The sequence below is a fragment of the Hypanus sabinus genome, chromosome 2 (genome assembly GCF_030144855.1).
Source record: "Hypanus sabinus isolate sHypSab1 chromosome 2, sHypSab1.hap1, whole genome shotgun sequence".
Classification (NCBI taxonomy): Eukaryota; Metazoa; Chordata; class Chondrichthyes; order Myliobatiformes; family Dasyatidae; genus Hypanus; species Hypanus sabinus.
In genome coordinates, this window is record NC_082707.1 from 176,345,828 (window position 1) to 176,371,215 (window position 25,388).

Genomic DNA, 25,388 nt, shown 5'->3' on the forward strand with positions numbered 1-25,388 from the left:
GTTGTGGGGTTTCTGACAGGATGTTAAACCAACGTCCTGTTTGGCATTTCGGCTGTATGCAAAGCATCCGCGGCCACCACTTCAATGAAAAGGGGAGTTATTGATGGGATAAAACAGAAAATGCGGAAAGCTCTCAGTACATCAGGCAGTATCTATGGAAAGAGGAGACATTAAGTTTTGAAAGAGGAGAAATAAATTTGTTTAAAATGTCATTTGAAAACTCCTCCAGTGCCAGGGTGAGGCTAAATGCAAACTAGAGGAGGCACACCTCATATTTTGCCTGGATAGTCCACAAACTAAGAGCAGGAACACTGAATTCTCCACTGCCAGGTAAACTCTCCATCCCCATTCTTCCTGTACCCCATCACCCTCTTTCCTCTACTCCACCCACTCCTCCCCATTCTCCATTGGGCCCCCTAACAATCTGCCCACCCTTTTTCTTATTCCACTTCATCAGATTGCATTATCCATTTGTTGGTATCAGCTCCCAGCCTCTGTCACTAGCTCCGTGCATCTGCCAGTCACCCCGCCTCGTCTGATCAACCTATTACTTTCCAGCACTTGCCTCACCCCCTCCCATCTTCTCTCTACTGTTTCAATCCAAATCTTGAACGTCAACACGGTTGCTGCTTGACTCGCTGAGTTCTTCCAGCATTCTGCTCCCTGCTCTGGATTACAGCATCTGCAATCTCCTGTCTCTCCATTTTACCAGCTTAATAGTACCTCTCCCCAGTTCTAATGAAGGGTCATTTTTCCACAGATACGCCCTGACCTGTTAAGTGTCTCCAGTATTTTCAGCTTTATTTCGGATTTCCAGCATCTGCAGTTGGATGAATTTGTAGTTACCGCAGGGTGCTATTTCAGACAACAGTAACTGTAATTTGAAAGTACAAAGGCTTTCAGATGCACTGCAGATGAAAATTAAACTATATAAATGAAACCCTTGAAGTTTATTTTCCCCAAGGATCTCGTCGTCTGACCGAGATAACCATAAAAACACAACGCCGTTCCGCCTTATCACATGAGAGTACCAACTGAAGAGAGCGAGAGGAATGGGATTGGTGGCGACTGGCGTGCGAGGCGGAGCCAGGGACATTGCAGAGATCGCAGTGTTGCTGTTCCCAGCAGCTGTTGGAAAGCGCCTGCCAGCTTCCTGGGATCTGACTCTGGTATTTCCACCGGGAAGCGGCTGCATCCTCCGGGATCGCCCGCCGCAGCAGAAGCGCTGGATTATGGCGACAGACAGTAAGTAACCATGTGCGAACGCGGGTCAGGGACCAAGGGTCTGATGCTTTCGAACATCATCCTCAGTAAAACATCATGAAACCAAATGGAACCGTAAAGGCGAATCAGGTGCAAGCTGGGTCCTGGGAAGCACTTTGAAAATTGCAGTAACTGTTAGGGGGAGCTCCGAAGGTATCGTGGTGCAGATCGAACATGCTCCTTGTACTTCGGATGTTGACAGCTTGCAGTTGACGCTGAAAGTGTTGGTAAGAGATTGTTGTGGGGTCGTTTTAGAAACTGGTTGCATAGGCCGATTATTGAACGTGTGCAAATGTTCATTCATGGATCAACCGTGTTCTGATAGGGACGGTGGAACTAACAGGAGTTCTGGCCAAAACTCAAAGCAATGACCGAGTTTCTGGTGTGGCACTGCAGGGGTATGTATGGGTGCCAACACCCTGCACGGCAAACGCCCATTGTCTTCCTCCTCTAAAGCGTTTCAGTGAGGGTGGCGGGTGGGAGTTACTGGGAGAATTGATCTCACCCACAATGTGTTGTAAGGTGGCAATATTAAACTGAGCAGTGGTGTGATGGAGACACACACATTTTGCCTCTACAGGTGCAGCTTGAATGAGTTCCTCCAGCAGTTTGTTTTTATTTTAGAAATGGTATAGGTTGTATTGCTGAGGCATTTTCTAGTAAGATTCTCTTAGCAGAAATTTGCTGTTCAGCAGTTGTAGGACGGGGGATGAGTGAGTTACTTGCTGACAGGTGTGAACTGTCTAAGGATTTGGACTGGACTCTACTAGAAGCAAGGAAATGGACGCTCATCTCGTTCCTAATGGAAAGTGGCTGTTGGTTGTAACATGACTGACTATGAACTAATGATTATGGGTTAAACACTCCTGAAGGGGAGTCTTGGCCTGAGATATTGGTTGTCTATTCATTTCCATAAATGCTGCCTGACATGCTGAGTTCCTCCAGCGTTGTGTATGTTGCTTTGGATTTCCAGCATCTGCAGACTTTTCCTGTTTAAGGACTATTTTGTCCTGGTATCTCCTTCATAAGCAATAAATATTAAGGTGAACTCAGTTAATTGAAGCCACTCTGATTGTTACCAAGTTCTTTTTGTGAGAACAAATTGCTTTTTTGAAATCTCCATGCAGAATGTATTGAGGCAACTTGTAATTGTCTTGTCTTGCCCTGTACTGCTGCCATAGAACAGCAAATTTCCTGACTTGTGCCGATGCTAATAAATCTGATTCTGAGATTCATTTTATGAGGTTGTGGGGGGAGAAATGAGTGACCACATATCCTGAAGAGGTCATGTGGAGCAAAGCAGATGTATGTACCTTTTCTCTGCTGTTATTTGCACATTGTATGTGGAAGAGGGGTTCAAGGGTTTATTCTAAGACATTATAGTCTGTAGGGAATCATTTAAATTATGCAAAAACACATATGAACATGGTCAGACAAACGAGGCCTGCAGCCGGTCTCTCTCTTCCGTTACTTGGTTGGTTCATATGAGCTTTCAAATGGATGAGGTTCCAAAACTGAAGCCCAGTGAAGGAGCAACTGCTGACGACAGCAAAGTGAATGGGAACAAGCCTAGGGCTGATACTTGAAGTAACGAGCAGGAATTGTTGATTGGAAGAGATGGTCAGGTGGTAAGCTGGAGTGAACCTGTCATTTGTCTGTTGCATTTTCTATATTTAGAGTAGTGTTGGGTCAGTGGTCATTATGACTAGTTCGTGGTGTTTTAAGTCCATTGATGGTTTATGAAGGATGGGTGTGCGATGCCTTCCAGGGAAAGCACTGCAAACACCCAAACTCAACCTGGTATCTTCTGTTCAAAGGGCAATTTTACAATTATCATAAGGTTCCCAATATTAATGTTTTAGGACAGTAACACATAGAATTATATGACATGATCAGTGTAAAGATTGGCTGTTGGGACCACCTACAGTATGGTGGTGTTTATACTTTCCATGCCCGGTCTCAGCCCCTCTGATAGGAGGAATGGAGGGCTATCTGGAGGGGAGGGTTAGATTGATCTTAGAGTAGGTTAAAGGGTTGGCACATCATTGTGGGCTAAAGGGTCTGTGCTCTGTGTATTAGACTATGTTCTATTTCTCCTCCACATCCTTTTCTCTCTTGTACTCGTGCAGGTGCCGCAACCACTTCCTGTAACAGTGAGCTCCAGAATGTAACCATTTCCAAGTACAGATTCATCATTTTCCTCTTGGGTATCTGTTTAAAGAATCTTGTGAGTCCTCTCGTAAGCAGAAACATTCAACTGCTAGTTCCATTCAAAGATTTAAAATCTTTTTATTATGTCATCTTTTGGATTTCTTGAAAAGAAAAGACAACCCAGTCTGTTCAAACATTCCTGAAAACTGCAATTTCTTAGACAGGATCCAGTCTATTGCATTTTCTATATTTAGAGTAGTGTTGGGTCAGTGGTCATTATGACTAGTTTGTGGTGTTTTAAGTCCATTGATGGCTTATGACGGATGGGTGTGCGGTGCATTTTGTAGTATAGTCTATTCAGCCGTTCCCCAGTGTAATGAGAAGTAAGAAGAGAAAACATTGGGAAAAGCTCAGCAGGTCAGCCAATGTCTATGGAAGGAGAAACTATGAACCCTTCAGGTCAAAATCCGTCATCAGATCTAAGAAAGAGAATAAGTTGGTCTAAGTAGCAGAGAGGATAGGGGAATGGAATGGGTGGCACGAGAGAGCTTTCATCTCATCAGAGAAAAAATTATGTAAAGGGACATGTTGAACATAAATGTTATATAAATGAAAGAAAAAATAAGAAAAATGGCATACTGAATCAAACAGAAAGAAAGAGCAAATTATCTAAATTTTGGGGAATTCAGTTTTGAATTCTGCAGGCTGCAATGCGCTCGGATGAAAGATGAGGCATTGGGCTTTGTTATAAGAGTGCAGGAGACTGCAGGCAGCGATCAGAGCCAGAGTGCAACAGGGAATCAGAGGCAGATAACTGGATGAAGATGAGAGACTGCAGGTGCTGGAATCTAGGGAAAAACACAAGGCACTGCAGAGGAACATAATGGGTAAGGCAGCAGCTATGAAGGGAAGTAAATGGACAGTCAACAACAGTCCAAGTTGAAGGGGTTTGATCTGAAAGTGTGATTGTACATTTCCCTCCAGAGGTGTAACCTGACCTCATTTCCAACATTGCTTTGTGTGAGACATCTGGATGAATTACAGAGAAAGGTTGAACAACTTAGGTCTTTATTCTTTGGAGCGTAGAAGGTTGGGGGGGGTGACTTGATCGAGGTATTTAAAATTATGAGGGGGATAGATAGAGTTGATGTGGATAAGCTTTTTCCATTGAGAGTAGGGGAGATTCAAACAAGAGGACATGAGTTGAGAGTTAGGGGGCAAAAGTTTAGGGGTAACATGAGGGGGAACTTCTTTACTCAGAGAGTGGTAACTGTGTGGAACGAGCTTCCAGTGGAAGCGGTAGAGGCAGGTTTGATTTTTGTCATTTAAAGTAAAATTGGAGAGGTATATGGACAGGAAAGGAACGGAGGGTTATAGGCTGAGTGTGGGTTAGTGGGACTAGGTGAGAGTAAGTGTTCGGCACCGACTAGAAGGGCTGAGATGGTCTGTTTCTGTGCTGTAATTGTTATAGGGTTATATGAATTCTGATTTCTTTAATCAAAAGATTTAACTGTTCTACCTCCTCTGATGCCACTTGACCCACTGAGTTTTTCCAGCATTTTCTGGTTTTATTTCAGATTTTATAATCTGCACTTTATTCATTTTGTGGTCTGACTGAGGATTTGTATGTTAAAATATATGTTATTTCCCTGCTTTTGTATTCTGTTCCTCTAGAAATGATCCATGATGTGTTGTTTGTGCTTTTTATGGGCTCACACAATTTGCTTTGCTACTTGTAGAAATTTATGTGTTTGTATTGGCTCTTATTACTATTTACTTGCTCTTTCAGTCATGCAGTTTTAAATGTACTAAGGAATTAATTGACTTCATTTCCCTTCTCTCAAATTACCTATTCACCAATTCAACATATTTATCCGAGAATGTTGAATTTGAGTCAACATCTATATGTTCACTCTTTGAAAGTGTTTTTACTTACTTTGCTGCAATCCTCCAATTATATATATATTTAAATATATTTTTATTGAAGGAGTGATACAAAACACGCAATCCTCCAATTATTAACTGTTTCCATAATTTGCTTTTACAGATTTGGGACATCTATTTAGAACAGAGATGAGGAGGAATTTCTTTAGCCAGAGAGTGGTGAATCTGTGGAATTCTTTGCCACAGCTGGCTGGGCAGGCCAAGTCATTGGGTATATTTAAGGCAGAGGTTGATAGGTTCTTGATTAGTCAGAGTATGAAGGGATTCAGGGGAGAAGGCAGGGGATTGGAGCTGAGAGGGAAATGGATCAGTCATGATGAAATAGTGAAGCAGACTCAAAGAGGCCAAATTCTGCTCCTATATCCTGTATAAATTTGAACATCATACCTATAGTTTCAGCATCTTAATGGTTGATATATATAGCAAGCAACAGTGATTCCAGCACTGCTGCCTGGAATATGCTGTTGTCCATTTCTTAGAATTTGTTCTGTGCACTTGTTTTAAAAGATTCTGTTACCTGACCATCTTTCATTCTTTTCTGATATGTGGTCCCTGATGTCACACGTTTTGACCTATAACTTTCTTGGCTGTTAAAATATTTGCTTTAAATCTTTATCTCCATTGTATTTTCCATTATAACCTCTGCTGTATTTCTCACACGTATAATCATCATTGCATTTTCCCACACATTTAATCATTTCTGCATTTCCCACACAGAAAATCTCCATTGCATTTTCCTTCACTGTGAATCTCCACTGCATAAATCTGTCGCATTTCCCTCACAGAATTTCTGCTTTACACCCCGTGTCCAAATAGATCTGCCAGAGAAGGATGGCAGATTTCCTGTCCTGAAAGTCATTGGTTCTTCATGAGCTTTTGTGACAATCCAACAGTTTTGTGGCCACTATAAAGGTGACAAGACTGTTCCTAAGATTCCAGATTTATTTAAAACTCCAGATCTAATGATGGGATTCAGACTTGTATTTCAGTATCAAATGTCCAGAGCTGGCTTCTTGCCCAGTAGCTTAGATGCTTGCCAGTTACTCCAGTTATGCCAACCTTACCGTGCTGTGCTGAGTGAGCATCACTTTTGTGATGAGATTTGTTGAAGTGACTGCTGACGTTTGCCCATCCGCTCGGAGGGGATGGAATTGTTAGGAAGACAGTTGGGGTGTCATGACTGGCTGTTATTAGACATGCCGAGGAAGCGGCCTAAGAGATTAGCTCGCCTTCTGAGGTCCAAGATCTTGTGCCCCTGCACGTCGAAGGTTAGTGCCCCGGCAGGAGATCAATGTATTGTGGGAGTCGGAAGATCTCTGGCTGTGTGCCCAGAGACCTGAGATCTTTGGGCACAGAGCTCGGAAAAAGCGACGCAATGGACTTTTAGCGTTGTAAACCAGTGAGTTGTTTGTTATGTCTCCCCTCTCGCTGTGAAACGGAGACACCTCTTTCTCACTTATTAGGGGGAGAGAGAGCCTGTGGTATGTTGACTACCAGGTGAATGAGTAGACTTAGGGGTAACTATAAATCTGTGTCTTTGCTATTACTTTGCTGCACCCTTGAGTGTTTGGTGGTGGGTGCTGATGCCTTTTTTTTATGCTGGTGGGGGGAGGAGTGATCGTTGCTTGTTGTTGCTTACGCGCAGGAGGGAGGGGAGTTGGGGATACTTTGGGGTTCTAACATTTAACTGTCATTCGTTCTTTGGGGGCACTCCTCTGTTTTTGTAGATGGTTGCAAAGAGAAAGCATTTGAGGATGTATGTTGCATTAATTTCTCTAACATTGGACTTGCAGGTCAAATGCCTCCATCCTGCTTCATGATGAGGGAGGAAATTCATGTCAAACTTTCTTCTCACAGAGGGTGGTGAATCTCTGGAATATTCTGGTCCGGGGATATTTAAAGTGGAAATAGATATACTTTGGGAAGACTGGAGTTTTTAGGGCTGTGGAGAACTGGTGTGGAAGAGGTGAGATCCAAGATAGATCAACTCTCTTGATCTCTCAGTTATAAGGTTTTTGCAACATGGTGATCATTTCCATCAGGTCAGGCTGCAGGAGAAAAACTGCAGACTCCAATCAAAATATGGTTAAGTTAATGCGCTTTTAAATGTGAATATTCAAATTCTGCTAATTGGATTAAATTAAATTCTGTTGTGGTTCAACTAAGTATGTTTATCCACTTGATTGGCATTTAAAACACAAGTGCCTTCTATTCACAGGACAAAGCTATATAAACAAACATGTTTTGAATATTAATAGTGCAGTTTGTTTTTCAGTGAAGCAGAAAGATTAATTAAGCCCTGCAATCTTGCATATAGAGCCACAAAGCTATAGTGTTATGTACAGAAGGGTAGGAGAATCTTTGGTCCATCTCATCTAGGTTGTCTACTTAGAGCTATCTCATTAGGTCCATATCACTCTAAACCTCTTGTATCCATGTATCTGCCCAATTGTCCTTTAACCATTGTGATATAACCACCTCTGCAGCTTCTGACTGCTCGTTTCATATTAATATGCACAAAATGCTGGAGGAACTCAGCAGGCCAGGCAGCATCTACGGACAAGAGTAAACAGTCGACTTTTCAGGCCGAGACCTTTCATCAGGACTGGATAAATGAGATGAGGAGTCAGGGTTAGAAAGTGGAGGGAGGAGAGGATGAAGTACAGGGTAGTAAATGAAAGGTGAAACTGGGAGAGGGGAAGTAAAGAGCTGGGAAGTTGATTAGTAAAAGAGATAAAGGTTTGGAGAAGAGGGAATCTGACAGGAGAGAGCAGCTTATTTCATACTCCATGTGGATATAGTTACCTCTCGGGTCCCCTTAAATATTTCCTCTCTCATTCTAGACTCTCCTACTCTGTGGGGGTGGGGGGGGGGAGAGACTGTGACTTTTCACCTTGTCTATGTCCCTCATGAGTTTATATTTTTCTCTAAGTTCACCCTCTCCAGAGGAGAAAATTCCCAGTCTTTCCCTGTAATTTAAGCCCTTCAGTTCCAGTATCGTCCTTATGATTTTTTTTCTGTACTCTTTCCAGCTTAATGACATCCTTCCCATAGTTGAGTGACTAGAACTGTACACAATAATCCAACTGTGGCCTCATCTTAATTTCCACAATAGTCATTCAAAGGTTTATCGGAACAATTACCTTTGAACCGATTCTAGGCTTTATTACCATTGGACCATTTTGAATTGTGCTGATACTAGTGGCTTCCATAAGCAACTTTATTTAATATTAAATTCTTTGTCTCAATCATCCAAAATGGTGCAAGAATGATCCAGTGTCAGAATTCAAAGTACATTTATTATTAAAACATGTATACACCATTCAGCCTTGAGATTCATCTCCTCACAGGCAGACTGACAGTAAAAGCTTGAGTTTCTTACCGGCAATCTCTGCTACTCTCCTCTGAGGGTACTAACTGCATCAGGTGAAGGAATGTAGGGCTAAGCATTCTGTGGGGACAAAAATGTCCTTGGAATATTTGTTGTGTTGCATTCTCTTCCAGTATTTGGTTCTATGGACTACAATAGTGCTGAATGTCATGAGATTTTGTCAATACACTTGTGCCCATTCAGAGCTAGTGATTATGGTTGAAATTCTATTCCAGGTGCTCTCTGTAATAAGTCCATGAGGTATTGAGAGCAAGCTCGGATTGTAATATGTGTCAGCTCCTGATAAAGTAAGTCTCTGAAACACATAAGATATGTATCAAGGGAAGAAGGATCTTCGAATGAAGTTTCATTAAAATAATCTGCGGAGATGAGTTCAAGTTTTAAAAATATTCCCCAAGTATTTACAATTTCTAGCTTTAAGGAAATGGAGACTATTTATCCTGCCTTCTCAGATCCCCCCCCGAACACCACCTTTATTTCCACTGTAACAACTGATTTCAGGATTTGAGATTTAATGACCTTTCTTTGAAGAGCCACTTCATGTACTGATCACTCTTTATAAGAAGGAGGACTCCTTGACTTTGGCTGCAGATGTTTAGTTAACTAGTCTGCTCTGTATTTGGTTGGACTGCTGCTCTGCAATGATTGGGCACAGATCTGTTCCACTAGGAAGTCATTCCTGCCTGTGGCCATCAAATTTTACAACTCCTCCCTCGGAGTGTCAGACACCCTGAGCCAATAGGCTGGTCCTGGACATTTCCACTTGGCATGATTAACTTATTATTATTTAATTATTTATGGTTTTATGTTGCTATATTTCTTCACTATTCTTGGTTGGTGCGGCTGTAACGAAACCCAGTTTCCCTCGGGATCAATAAAGTATGTCTGTCTGTCTGTAGCATTCCTTCTTTAGTGAAAAGCATTAAATATTTCATGTTCACGTTTGTTTTGATGGCTGTAACTGGGAATAACCATTGTGGTCCAAAGCACCATGAGATTACATCTCTTAACTGCAAGTCAGTGTGGAATAAAGAAGCGTCACTTTGTGGGTGGTGCCATTTTTCACATGCTAGGTTAAGTTGGGACCCCTGGACTATTGGTTGAGGGTGAGACTGAGAGAAGTTTTCCCAACTATTTGCCAACACTAATCACCAGAACACAATTCAAACTGATTAATTAATGGTCACTCATTTTATTGATAGTGAGGTAATATTGAGTTACAAAGGATCAGTGACTCAACTTTAAATTCACCATTAACTACCTAAACTGATTGTGTATAACCATACAACCATATAACAATTACAGTACGGAAACAGGCCATCTCGGCCTTTCTAGTCTGTGCTGAATGCTTACTCATACCTAATCCCACCAACCTGTACTCAGCCCATAACCCTCCATTCCTTTCCTGTCCATATACCTCTCCAATTTTACTTTAAATGACAAAAATCAAACCTGCCTCTACCGCTTCCACTGGAAGCTCGTTCCACACAGTTACCACTCTCTGAGTAAAGAAGTTCCCCCTCATGTTACCCCTAAACTTTTGCCCCCTAACTCTCAACTTATGTCCTCTTGTTTGAATCTCCCCTACTCTCAATGGAAAAAGCCTATCCACGTCAACTCTATCTATCCCCCTCATAATTTTAAATACCTCTATCAAGTCCCCCCTCAACTTTCTACGCTCCAAAGAATAAAGACCTAACCTGTTCAACTTCTCTCTGTAACTTAGGTGCTGAAACCCAGTTAACATTCTAGTAAATCTCCTCTGTACTCTCTCTATTCTGTTGACATCTTTCCTATAATTAGTTTTCCAGTGTAGTTTTCCCAGTGTATTAGTGAGGTTTTCCATTTCCCATTGCACCTCATTCTTTAACTTCCCAAGTGGTTTTATTGCCCCTTTTTTAAAAGAAATACTGTTTCAGAATCTGGGACTAAATCTCTTTAAAATTATTGTTTCATTTATTTCAGGCCATTTTTGCAATGTTAAGTTATGAAATCAAATGCATAATAGTAGTAAAACATTCAGCATAAACTGAAGCCTATTTCAACTGGGGAATAAAATTCAATTTAGAAGTTAATTGAGTACTGTGACCTTAATACAGATGATTGCTTTAAGTACGGTGGGTAGTGCTTCAGTTCTAAATGTTTAATAGATTTTTAAATACATTTCACAAAGAACAGCATAGGAACGGGGCCATGATGTCCGTGCCAATCAAGATGCCAATTTAAACTTACCGCATCTGCTTGTGAAGGTCCTTATCACTCTATTCTTTGCCCATTCGCATGTTTGTCTCAATGCTTAAACATTGCTATCATAAACCATTTTTACTACCAACCTTGATGTAAAGGACCTCCTCACAAATTTCCCAAATAAACAATAAATCTCTTTTAAACTTCCCACCTATGTTCTCTGGGATTTGACATCCCCATCCATGGGAGTAGAGTTGGGAAGAAGATTCTGCCTATTAACCCAATCTACCTCTTAGAATTGTATATCAGATTTTGCACTTGGAGTTTCATTGTAAATTGATAATTAATTGTCTCTGTTTCCCGTGGCCTCTGAGACTACAATTAAAGGGCAAACTCAGAGGGTGAATGCTTGAGCATTTAGGGCTAAAATTTAGAGAATTACTGAAGATCAGAGAACTGTGATCCTTTGAGATCTGGAGGACAGTTAATGCTGAATCAGTAGATATGCTCAAAGCTGTCAGAGGAATCGTGGAGCATGGATAACAGGCGGGTGTGAAATCGACAGCTTTCAGTAAGACCATGACACACAGGAGTAGAACTGGGCCATTCGGCCCATCACTGCTGCTCTATCATTCGATTATGGACAAATGGCGGCATCAGCTTGTAAGGAGTGGTGTGACCTAAGCCAGGTTTTATTTCTTGAGTTTTTTATTTGATGTGATGCTCAGCAGTGGATGAGATGTACAACTGGCTGTTTGCAGAGACCCCAGAGAGGAAAATAACGTGGATTGAGGGAAATACAAAGAGCAGAGAGCTGCAGTTAAAAACTTCAAATAGCATTATATATGATTTAGTGGTTATCAAAATAATTGTAAAACATCTGCAATAAAGTGGAGATTAATTTTTAATGTAAACTTCTGACAAAACATTATAAGAAGAGCCACAATTTATTTCTGAGAATAGCTGATCTGCTGTCCTTTATCCCCCCTGCTGTCACTCAGCTAAATATACCACACTTTATATCATGAGGAGCTGGAAGCTTTATATAATATATCCATACACATCTATGGACCACTTGCTGGAGCTCTGGAATAGCAAATGACATATAGTTCAGCAAAGACGAAAGTTCGCTAGATACAGAGCTGCAGGGAGGAAAGGAAGAGTCGGCAATGAGATCTGAACATATTAAGTTGTAAGATACATTAGAAGCAAGAGAAGCAGAATTCTTTTTGATTGCCTGATAGAAAGAAGGTACTTGGTGCATTAGTTTGTGTGATTCAGTAAATGAATATGCAGGTACATCAAGCAATTCAGAACACAAGCTTAAAAACAGAAAAATGATAGGGATACTCAACAAGTCAGGCAATATTTCTACAGAGGTAATCATTTAAGCATGATGATAGTCATAGAAAAGCACAGCATAGAAAGCAGTCCTTCGGCCCATCTGCTCTGTGCTCAACCATTTAAACTGCCTATTGCCATCGATCTGCACCGTGACCTTTGCCCTCATGATCATGATTACCATCCATGAACATTCATCAGAATTGAAAATGTGAGAAAATAGGCCTCCTTTACATTGCAGAGAACATTGGTGTGGACAATGGGAAAATCTGTGAGGGACAAAGACCAAGATTGTGCAGGGGAGACTAATACCATTGGCATTGATAAGAGGCCGGCAAATGTCTGTTAGTTACAATTGATCATCCAGAGGAGGTGTCAGTTGAGGGAGGTGAATAAGTAAGGGAAAAGGGAGCAATGCTATAAGCACAAGGTGTAGAACACAGTAGCTGGTAGAAATCTGAAATGAAAGGTAATACCTGAAGCATCTGTGGAGGACGAAATGTTACAGGTTACTGTACATTAGAAGAGGCTTGATCTGACAGTCAGGAATGTATGCTCATCTGAAATGTCCAATTCAATATTGTTGCCTGAGGGCTGCATTGTCTCCAGACACAAGATGAGGAGCATATTTACATTTGCTTTCAATATGACACTGCTGGAGACCAAGTACCATGAGGTCAGAGTGGGGAATGCGATGGAGAATTCTGTGACTTTCACCCTGCCTCTGGAACTCTTCACTGTAAATTAAACCTAGTGGTAAATTGTTTAATGATTGTGGGTTGCTTATAACCTATTGACTAATATAATATACATACCCTGATAATATTTTGTTCTCTCTATCTTATCTATAAGCTCTTCCACAAAGAAAATTATTTTAAGCATGTTGGAACGCTAAATGTGCTTTGTGCCACATCTCCATTTTATAGCTGCTAATAATGTACAAATAGCACAGCTGCAGGATTTTTAAAGGGTTACTTGCCTCCTGCTGAATTCTTAGCACTTAATGTAACAAGAAGCACAGTGTTGGTGTCATATTTGTACCCATCTAGCATCTCTAGCTACCTACAAAATGGGAGTCTCCATTCAGTTCAAACACATGAACCAACAAGTAAAGCATTGCATCCCTTCCTAATCCTCACAGCATGGGATCTTTCTCTCTGTGCTCTTGCTCATATTGAATCAGCTGGGCACTGCCAAGTCCTTTTGCATCTCAGATTTTTGAATTTCCTCTCCATTTAGAAAATAGTCAGCCCTTTAATTTCTTCTACCAAAGTGCCTGACCATACACTTCTTGGCACTGTATTCCATCTGCCACTTCTTTGCCCATTCTCCTAATCTCCCCAAGTTCTTCTGCAGCCTCTCTGCTTCCTCAACACCACCTGCCTCTCCACCTATCTTTGTATCATCTGCAAACTTGGCCACAAAGTCATCAGTTCCGTCATCCAAGTCATTGACATATAACATAAAAAGAAGTGGTCCCAACACTGACCACAGTAGAACACCACTATTCACCAGCAGCTCTTTATTCCCACTCTTTGTATGACAATTAACTGAGTTTTGACTTTGATCTCAATGCTGAATTCAGAATGAAGTTGAAATCGAATGGTGACAGATTAAGAAATCTTGCAGCACATTCAGTGTCATTTATAATGGGCAGAGAATCCATTACAGGAAGAGAAAATATGACAAGCCTAATAGAATTTGCATTGTTTTTGGGTGAAAATAAACCTTTGCCCTGAAGCCTGTTGTGCTTCACCGCCTAACTTCTCTGCCCATTCTCCACATCAACAGTGTTGTCCAGAACACAGTTCTGTTTCTAAAGACAGGTGTTTTGTGTATGGCAAATCTCCCACATGGTATAATGCATTGGCATATGCATTGCCTTTACATACCTTGTGTGCTCTTGTTTTTCTGCCTCCAAGAATGTACAGTGCCTCTTAAGACTTTATGCAAAGTATCTTGTATTATCAATTTACTTTTACAATTCTTGCAGTGGATGTGCACTTTATGAGAAGGAAAATAGATGCAAATCTTCCCCAGGTGATTTGCATGATTTTTTGGTAAACACTTATCATCTTGGTGAACTGCTTATTAAGATAAAACTTTGTTTAAAAAGAAATATATTTTCCTATAGCAACAGGCATACAAAATCCTGGAGGAACTCGGCATGTCAGGCACTATCCACGGAGAGGAATAAATAGTCAACATTTCAGGCCAAGGCCCTTCATCAGCACTGAAAAGGAAAGGAGAATAAGCAAGAATATGAAGGGGGAGGGGAAAGAGTACACGCTGGCATATGATAGTGGAAGTTAGGTGGTTGGGGGAGGGAGGATGTAGTAAGAAACTGGAAGGTGATAGGTGGAAGTGGTAAGAAGTTGAAGAAGAATGAATCTGATAGGACAGGAGAGTGGACCATGGGAGCAATGGAAGGAGGAAGGACACCAGAGGGAGTTGATGGGCAGGTGAAGAGGGGAGCTAGAATGATAAAAGAGAGGAGGAGGTGGGAGAAATTATTAGAAGTTAGAAAAATTGATGTTCATACCATCAGGTTGGAGGCTATCCAGATGGTATATGAGCTGTTGCTTCTCCAGCCTTTTTCCTATATTTGTCCATGTACCTAGACTTTCATTTATACTCTCATGTGTTCTACTGACAGGTTTGGTCACCAGCTGGTGTGGATTATACACTTTTAAAACTAAAATGTAATAAAAATCAGCAGACTGAATTTGTTGCAACATACAGGTAATCTCTGTTTCGTTCTTTGAGCACGTTTCCATATGAATTGGGCTCTACTAATTGATACCGCTACTAAATGGGTGCTGTTTGTGTGGCACCCTGCTTTGTCCTGAGCACTGGCTGACTTTTGGATAAATCTGATCTTTTTATTGTGTCCCCACCGTGTAGTGCTTAGTATGGTGTTCTTGTAGCTCGCAGTGCCAGAGTTCAGTTCTGTAAGAAGTTTCTATATCCTCCAGGTGCTGTGGTTTCTTCCCACGGTCTACAGGCGTGCCAATTAGGTTAATTGGTCATTGTAAATTGTCCTGTGATTAGACGAGGGTTAACTGGGTGGTTTGCCAGGCAGTCAGGCTTGTTGGGCCAGAAAGCCTGTTCAACAGTGTATCTTTAAATAAATATTTTCAGTTTCTATTTGAAAGAGGAAACCTAGACATAGAATGAAGTATTTGTGCTTCAGCAAGGATCTTCACAAAACAAGCTGGTCTTTGTAGATGATTTTGTTTTCGAGTAATAAGTCGGCAATAACAAGGAGTCTCTGTACATCTCCCCTGTGGAATGTGTGGGTTTTCTCCAAGTTCTCCAGTTTCCTTCTGCAGTCCAAAAACATACCGGGTAGGTTAATTGATCGTTGTAAATTGACCAACGATTAGGTTAGGGTTAAATCAGGGTTGTTGGACTTGAAGGCCGGAAGGGCCTGTCCCACCCTATATCTGTAAATAACAGAAAACCTCTCACTTCCGGGCAGAGGCCAGTTTACACTATGTAGGAGAAAATCTACACACAACCTCCTGAAAAGGAACAGTGTACTGAATCTTTTAGTATGTGCTGCTTTTAATGTCAGTAATAAGTAGATGAGATCCAAGATCACATACAGTCTTTTGTGTGATCAGTAAAGAAACTAAATGGTTGCCACTTGAAGTACCTAGCAAGTATGAAACATTTCATCATATGCTTTTGCTAATACATAAATACCTTTAATCGAGTGAGTTTAATTGCTATGATGTGGTTTGGAATCAAATTCTAAGAGGCAACTTTATATCTATAGATCACTTGTTCACCCAACACCTAGAAGATATTGAAGGCATTTCTCACTTTGATGTTGGGTGGAGTACAGACAAAAACTTTATTCTTCCAGTTTAGCATAATGAGACCAGTGAAGATGGGGTGGATTATTTTGGCATCACTGAATCATGTACGCCTTATCCAACCATGTTCTCTAATGGAGACTACTTCCTAGCTTGCAATGTAAATTAAAAAAAAGTTTAATGCTAACATTGTGACAAATGTTCATTGCTTAAAGGATTAAGATTATCTTGCATTTTTCATTTCCTGAGGATATACCAAGATGGTAGATGGCTAAAGGGTGCTCTTGCAAAGGAGTCTCTGTATGAATTCTCTCTACTGCCTTAAAAATCGATTTTATTTGATTGAACAGCTTTGATATATCAGTCTCCACAATATCATCCTCTTTACTTCTGTCTTCATTATTCAATACAGCATTCTGGACCACAGGAGTTATTAGGAAAGATTCGATAAACTGGACCTGTTTTCTCTGGAACAAAGAGGCTGAGAGGTGAATGATAGAGCCCTATAAAATTATGAGAGGCATAGATAGGGTAGGTAGCTAGAGTCTGTTTCCCACAGCAAGACACTCTAAAACAAGAGGGCACAGGTATAAGGTAAGAATCGGGTAATTTAAAACAAATGAGGGATAGATTTTTCATAGTTGGTATCTGGAATGCAGTGCCAGGCAGGATGGTGAAGGAACAGCAACATTTAAGGGGTGTTTGGGCAGGTGCTCGAATGAGCAGGACACGGGGGAACATGGAATTAATGCAGGTAGATGGGATTAGTACAGATAAGCTTGATAGTCAGGGGCCTGCAACTGTTAGTAGAGATGGCCAGCATAGATATAGTGGGCCGAAGGGCCTGTAGTGCTGCTGTACTGCTCCATGCTGCAATAAATTTTGAATCTGGCTTGGAGGAATGCAGAGAAAATTTATTATTTTCCTGCCATGAACCTTTTGTAGTGTTTTGACTGCAGTAATTTGCTTCTAATTGCTAAACATCAGTCTTTCTGATGTAGTTCAATTTTTCCATAATTTCCTCTGGCAATATGCTCCAGATTCATCCACTTTCTGTGTATCTAAAAAGAGCCTTCCCCTCAAATCCCCTTTAAAACTTTCTTCTCACAATAAATTCATGCTCTGTTGTTTTTACACTGCCGCCACCTTGGGGGAGAAAGGATTCTGATTGTGTAGTCTGCCTATGCCTCTTGTAACTTTATATACCTTAATCAAAACACCCCTCGGCCTCTTTCACTTTGAGCTTACACTATTCTATTATTAATACAGTTGACAACCAGAAAGCACGGGTGAAGGCAAATTTATCAGGTGATTATTTAATGTTCCCTGTGATGTAATTTGGCTGGACTTTATGGGGACTGCAGGATCCTTGAATCTGCAAATTCACTGGGGAAACCAAAGGGTTAATTTTTGTGAATCCGCATATCTGCTGGAGAGAGCCTGTCTTGAGTACGAAGCTGGGTGTGTGTGTGTGTGTGTGTGTGTGTGTGTGTGTGTGTGTGTGTGTGGTGGGGGTAATGGGGCTCGTTTTACTGTTAATGTTTTGCTCTGCTCTGCATTGTTCTGCGGAGCATTGAGGGCATGCTTTGTTGGCACCAGAATGTGTGGCAGTACTTGTGGGCTGCCCCCCGTCTTGAATTCATGCAAATGATGCATTTCACTGTATGTTTTGATATACATGTGATAAATGAATCTGAATCCCATTCTTAATATGTGCAAATGCAAGTGCAGGTCAAAGGGCTGGGCTGAGTAACCAGCAGTTGAGAAATTTAGTGCCCATATGTGGTGTGTTAACATGGCATTGTGCTTGGTGCGATTTGGATGACCTGCAAAAATTCACAAAACTGGGTAATGTGATATTTGGTACAGACTAGGGTGGTCTGCACCTTTAAAGATCCAACAGTATGGGACTTGCGCTGCTTTCCACAGGACCACCTCAGTTGGTTGCATCTTGTAACAGTCAGTATGAAAGGTTGCTTGCTCTTACAGGCAAACTTCCCTTGGCAACCAAGCACAAGCAGGAGATGCAAGGGCGAGGTTTTAGTGAAAGTGACCCTATATTCTCAGTGGGAGAGCTGCCAGGTTTCTAACCTTTGTTGGGTAAGATGTTAGGGATGTGGTGATGGAAGGACAACAGGGGACCAAACAATGTAGGAAGAACCTGGCAGAAGTGGCTCCAATTCTGTCCTTGATGAAGATGCAGATACTGATTTGGGCCATCCTGGCGGCTGCTTCCGCCCTGCTCCTCCTGCTCCTGAAAGCCTGTATGACTCCTTAACAAATGGCTAGTCACTTTGCTCTTCTTTATCGAGCAACAGCTCCTGCCTTCTCGTGGGAAATTTGCTCAAAGAGCAGCATGTAGCGATAAAGACAACATCTGCTTGGTTTGTTCTGTGGACTTATCCCACTTGTGGAATTGAATCTTCATGAGACTGGTGTTATTGTACATGATTATTGTGTTCATTTTCCTGCTCAACCATGCTTAGTTACATATAATTTTATGCAAAACCACATAACTAGAGGATAACCTTTGTCACTAGGCCAAAGGAAACCACTGAAAATGCTTAATAGTACCATCTCTGGCATAATGTAGGAGTTTCAAGTGCATCAATGAAATATGGTATTGACCAGGAGTAAATTTGTCTTCAGATCCACTACAACCTGTACATTAAAGGAGTGGGAACAATTTCTGTGCATAGACTCCTAATGTCAAGAGGATGCAACCATTTGCTCTCTGCACTTTTGGAGAGTTAAATCCTGAGATGCCACTTTCTCTTCAATAACATCCACATAGATTAAAAAATCATTCATTTGCAAATACACTTCTGGGATGAGTTGCAAATTGAGTGATACAATAGACTTGCAACACCTTTGTAAAATTCTGTGATGGCATTAGGTGTCAAAGCATCTGAGATTTCCAATGAGAGAGGATAAAACAGAAGAACATGGCTGAGAACCTTCTCACTGAATGTTACATAGAACAGTACAGGCTCTTTGACTTGTTACGAACCCCATAACTGGGTTACTAACCAGCAAAGGTGGAGACGTCCGTTGATGTCTGATGATACAGTTATTAACAGTATTTATTAGTAAAAATGCACAAAAATAGTATCAGTGCAAATATACAGATAATATAAGTCGTCAATACTAAACCTAAAAGTGTGGGTATAATAATAATCAATAAGAAATAATCTCTATCGTTGTCTAGGGGATAATGTATTGTCCGATGGAAATATATAGTTCGTTCAGTTCATACAGGCTGCAGCCGTTGGGGACCGCTGTGTTGCAATTGTTGGAGAGAGAGAGAGAGAGAGATTTAGGAGAAAAACTTGCCGGCTTTCCTTTATGATTTCGATCCATCAGCCGTCTCGTTGTCGTGGCCATTCAAGTGTGACCTCTCCTTTAGCTAAACTGTTCTTCCGTGATGAGCTTGCCACCCCAGGCAAAGGGAGGATGCACACGAGCCCCCACCAGCTTTCGCTATTAAACTCTGTCACAGGATTTCTAGCGTTTCTCCTGGTGCGTCTATAGGGGTTGTTCCCCAGACCCTCTTTTATCCTTACTCACAGGGTCTCAGATGTCAATCAGGTTTGGATGGTGCAATCCCTCAACCAGACCACTCTGGTTGTCCCCTGAGGGGTTTCAATGAATAGTACAGTACTCAATACACAATTCCTTCTCCAAGAGACAATGGCCGTTATCAGTGGTTCCGGTCCGCTGATGTCAGGACACATTCCAAACCTAGTGTATTCTGGATGTCTCTCTCTAATTTCCTGGGTCTCAGACCCGAAATAATAGCGATCTTGTGATTCTCAAAAAGGAGGGGGTGACTTTGTACCCTTCGGCCCCTCAGAGTTGCTTCACCTTTGTAACACCCCCTTCCTTCCTACCTGCCACAGGTAAAAATTAATTAGTACAGAGTCTTACAGGATTTCAGAATTTAACACAATACAAAAGAGTTTTTTTCACTATAGAGTAATACAGTTATACATTCAATTCAGCATCTAAACAGTTAGCGATTGCATTGTCTTCCTTTAATATCTTAATATCTGGTACCTTAATAAATTCCTGTAGCATCAGACTCCAATTTAATAACCACCTTTTTTTCTTTTCTTCAGCAAAACAAAACTAAAGAGTTGTGATCTTAGCTTACGTGTATACTACAAAAGTTCATGCAAATACTAATCTTTATTTTACTTTCAAACTTAACAGTCAATCTTCCATGGGGTTGTCTTTATTAGTTACATGCTTTGTCGCAATCCCTTAAAACCGGATCCTGTTACTTAAAGTGGCATCCCGTCAACCCTCGCCCCTTTTCCAGTTAACTTCCATGTGGTTAGCTTGTATACCAGTGTGGAATAGGCTTTTGCATGCTCCTTTCATAGGAGTTATTTTATCAACAATGTTTTCCTAACATAGCCCATTGGCTGAATTTCCACACAATTCTTTATTTTTAAGCAAGTCGTTAGTTTTATCTTCAGGACCCTTCATTCTATTAGTTGTCAGTTTAATATTTGCAAGCGACCCCTCTTTGTCCAAGCAGCATTTCAAATTCTGTCTCTTCACAGCACACCCTTGAATAACAATAGCACGTGGGGGACCCTTACATTCCAAATCAACCTGTAATTGATTCGCAGGCACCCTGTTAACAAGCCATTGTCCCTTCAGCCTGGTTACGGCTTCGGACACCAATCCAGACTTTAAATTTTCTTAATTCAATTTAGGAACTACACTTTTCCCTTCTCCTTCAATAATAAGCTTCACATCACCACCTTTTATCTCCTCACTAACTTTTAACACATCTTTGAACACAAACAACTGGGAGTTCTCACTTCCCACTAGTACCAAGGTTAACCCTTTCTTTACTGAACCAAGTCCATCTGACCCACAAGAACTGCATTCCTTTTCAACTGAATCAAATACCTCAGACTTTTCCTGAGTTCCATTACTAGGTTCAGTACCCCGTGCATCCACATCTTGAACACACTCAAATGGGACATCTGCCTCTTCCAGGCTTTCAATACCCGTCCCCTTTTCAAATTCTAAATTCCCCTGATCCTCCCAGTTACTCTCTGGGCAACTCCCTTCCGGAGTAAACTCAACCCTGCGGGCTGAAACAACCTCATCTGCCAACCCAGCAGACTCCTTCAACGTAACGGCATCCTTTTCATAAAGGACTGCCCTTATTTTATTATTGGGAACACATTTAAATTCTTCAACTTCTTCAAACAGTTCTGTCAAACCAGACAGATCATCCATGTCCAACCCTGGACCTTTTAACAGCCTTAGCTGTTTCTCATTTTGACTCCGTGCCTCTATAAATTTCCTCCTGGCTAAGGGCAGGTCTACCTCCTCTCCCTTACTCTCTTTCACCTCCCTATTCTCCGTTTTACCACCCTCTAACCCCTCTTGGTACAGGGTCGGTAAAAACGTCTCAGCCAAATCGATACTGGCCTCTTTCTCAGCTGCCTTTTCCAACATGCTGCGAGTGGTTGCGCATGCGGGATAGATCTTGGAATCTAGGGGCAGGACCTCAACACTTACAGGCTGGCTCGTCAGCTCCATGGCCGACCAAACTTCACCACCAGCTAAATCGTTACCCAGAAGGATGTCTACGTCAGTTCTCGGAAATTCTGATCGCACCCCTATTTCAACTGGTCCAGATACCAGCTCACAATTTATAATGATCCTATGCAAAGGCAGTGCTTCTGTCCCTTTTCCTATGCCTCTCAAAGCTACCTCTCCAGTCTTGCGACCAAAATCTAGTACCGTACTGCGAATCAATGACAGCTCAGCTCCCTCGTCTCTCCAGATCTGCCCTGGAACTGGTGTGTCTCCCTCTTTCACAGACACGGTTCCTTCTGAAATAAATTTCTCAGGCCCCTCTCGTATTCTATCTACCTGGGGCTTTCTCGTTGATTTACTGATCACCACAATACACCCTGTAGGGACTGCTGCTTCCCCTTTTCCTGTCTCCTTCCTCGGAGCAAGGCACTTAGATGCAATATGACCAACCTTTCCACAATTAAAACAGGTCAAGCCAGGACCCCTCCTGCTGTCTTGCCTTTCTTCCTCCTTATTTTTACCACTAGCTCCTGGCTGGATCTCTGCCTCAGCTGGCGAGCTTTCTCTACCATTCCCATTACCCATTCTCTGGTAACTCTTATTTGAGGAAAACTTTGTCTTGTGGGTTAGGGCATGTTCATCTGCGAACTTAGCAAATTTGGATATGGACTTATTCGGCTTCTCGTTCAAATACATCCGGATATCATCCGAAACACAACCTTTAAATTCCTCAATCAGAATTAACTCCCTTAACCGCCGAAAATCATCTTCCAACATTTTTGCAGCACACCAGCGATCCAAGAGCACACCCTTCTCATAGGCAAACTCTGCATACGTCTGATTCCACCCTTTCTTTAAATTTCCGAACTTTTGTCTGTAGGCCTCAGGTACCAATTCATAGGCCCAAAGAATGGCCTCTTTTACTCCATCATAATTCTCAGACTCCTCCTCCTCCATGGACAATGCCGCAGATGCCCGTTGTGCCTTCCCTTTTAACACACTTTGTAACAATGCCACCCACTGATCTCTGGGCCACTTCTGACTCACTGCCACCTTTTCAAAATGCAAGAAATAATGATCAACATCCGTCTCCTTGAACGGAGGTACTAACCTAAACTCGCTACTAACATAAAACCTCTCTTCTCGGTCTGGCCCTTGAGCTCTTCATTCTTGCCTGAACTTCTCCATGTTCAGCTCATGTTGCCTCTGTTTCTCCTTCTCCTCATACTCCCTCTCCTTTTCAACTCTTTCCTTCTCCTTTTGTGCTCTTTCCTTCTCCTTTTCAGCTCTTTTCTTCTCCTTTTCAGCTTCTTCCAGCTGTTTTAAATTAATTTCATGCTCCCTCTGCTTTTCAGCTCTTTCCTGCTCCTTTTCAGCTGCTTCCAGCTGTTTTAACTTAATTTCATGCTCCAACCTTAATTTTTCCAACTCTAACTGAGCCGTTCCACTAGCTGCTACCTTTTCAGGGATATTTTCCAATACCTCAGCCGAAAGCACATTCTTCACAATTTAGTACTGAGTTATGGCCCTCCGCACCTCCTGCTTTTTCATTGACAACCTCACCTCTGCGAGGTTTAGTCCTTTCGCAATATTTATCAAGTCTGACTTTGTGGCAGCCTCTAGCGCCTCCAGAGTCGGGTTTTCTATGAATTCGTCTACGTCCATCTTTGCTGGTTTCCCGTCTGGTTACCCGCACAACCAGATCCAAGTTTTGGACTTAAAAGCCCGATTTACTGGCCCTCCAATTTGGTATCAAATCTCGAGACGAGGCCCCACGTTGTTACGAACCCCATAACTGGGTCACTTACCAGCAAAGATGGAGACATCCGTTGAAGTCTGATGATACTATTTTTAACAGTATTTATTAGTAAAAATACACAAAAATAATATCAATGCAAATATACAGATAATATATGTCGTCAATAGTAAATCTAAAAGTGTGGGTATAATAATAATCAATAAGAAATAAGCTCTATCGTTGTTTAGGGGATAATGTATTGTCCGATGGAAATATATAGTTCGTTCAGTTCATACAGGCTGCAGCCATTGGGGACCGCTGTGTTGCAATTGTTGGAGAGAGAGAGAGAGAGAGAGAGATTTAGGAGAAAAACTTGCCGGCTTTCCTTTATGATTTCGATCCGTCAGGCGTCTCGTTGTCGTGGCCGTTCAAGTGTGACCTCTCCTTTAGCTAAACCATTCTTCCATGGTGAGCTCGCCACCCCAGGCAAAGGGAGGATGCACATGAGCTCCCACCGGCTTTCGCTATTAAACGCTGTCACGGGATTTCTAGCATTTCTCCTGGTGCGTCTAAAGGGGTTGTTCCCCAGACCCTCTTTTATCCTTACTCACGGGGTCTCAGATGTCAATCAGGTTGGGATGATGCAATCCCTCAACCAGACCACTCTGGTTGTCCCCTGAGGGGTTTCAATGAATAGTACAGTACTCAATACACAATTCCTTCTCCAAGAGACAATGGCAGTAATCAGAGGTTCCAGAACGCTGATGTCAGGTCACATTCCAAACCTTGTGTATTCTGGATGTCTCTCTCTCATTTCCTGGGTCTCAGACCCGAAATAATAGCGATCTTGCGATTCTCAAAAAGGAGGGGGCGACTTCGTACCCTTCGGCCCTTCAGAGTTGCTTCACCTTCGTAACAGACTCTTGATGTTGCATTGATCTACTTTAAGTTCTATCTAACTCTTCCCTATCTCATTTTTCTATCATCCACTTGAAAGTCTAAGAGTTTCGTAGATGTTGCTAATGTATCTCCCTCCATCACCACCCCTGGCAGATGTTCCATGCACCCACCACTCTCTTTGCAACAAAACCAACCTCTGACTATATTTTCCTCTGATCAACTTAAAATGATGTTACCTTGTATTAGCCATTTTAATATTGGGTTAAAGGTGCTGGCTGTCCACTCTAAATATGCTTCATATCATCTTGTACACCTCTGTCAGATCACCTCTCATCTTCCTTCGCTCCAAAGAGAAAAGCCTAGCTCGCTCAACCTAATCTCATAAGACATGTTCTCTAATCCAGGTAACCTCCTGGTAAATCTTCTCTGCATCAGCTCTAAGGCTTCTGCATCCTTCCTGTAATGTGGCAGTTAATGGAAACAAGGTTAGAGATTGGTCAGATGTTCTGAGATCTCAGTGAAGTCAGACTTGGGAAACCGGAGCCTATACTAATGGGGTCCTTATGGGATGTGGTATCTCTGAAGCCTATGTGGGAATAGACTCCAGGGTACACAAGCCTCATCCAAAATGACCGCTACAGATGTGGAGTGTAGGCAGCAGCATCATTTCCGAGTCTCTCATTCCAGGAGTTTCCCACAGCTAAATGATGTAGTGAGAATTCTGTTAGTTGTCGTACAATGTGGATTTTGTAAATCTTCAGTCAACTCTGAAATTGGCCCACCAAGGTCTGCCAGCATCAATGGTGTATTCTTTTAAATAGCAAAAGGGTGCAACAGACTTGTGCAACGAGTCTTTGTTCTACTGAGGCTGCTCCATTACAAGCTCTGAGTTCCAAATGATGTAGGATAGGGCAGAATTGGGCATTGCAAAGGTTCATTTCATTAGGTTCACCTTAATTGTCGGGAAAAGGAAGCTGACAGATCTGAGACTTTGCAATCATGTCTTATTATTTTGTGTTGCCTTTTTCAAATGATTTTCTTTTTTGTTGGCAAAGGCTATAACAAGCTGCAAAGACCATTGTGCTTT

General features: G+C 41.8%; 1 protein-coding gene across 1 annotated transcript in view; it reads left to right on the plus strand.

Moving 5' to 3' along the window:
• Positions 1-993: 993 nt before the first annotated feature.
• The window catches only part of LOC132387641 (synaptotagmin-16-like), a 170,992-nt gene continuing 146,597 nt past the window's right edge, over positions 994-25,388 (plus strand). The window contains exon 1 of the mRNA XM_059960037.1: positions 994-1,245. Within this exon, the coding sequence (XP_059816020.1) occupies positions 1,053-1,245 (193 nt within the window). The 5' untranslated portion in view covers positions 994-1,052. The remainder of the gene's footprint in view (positions 1,246-25,388) is intronic.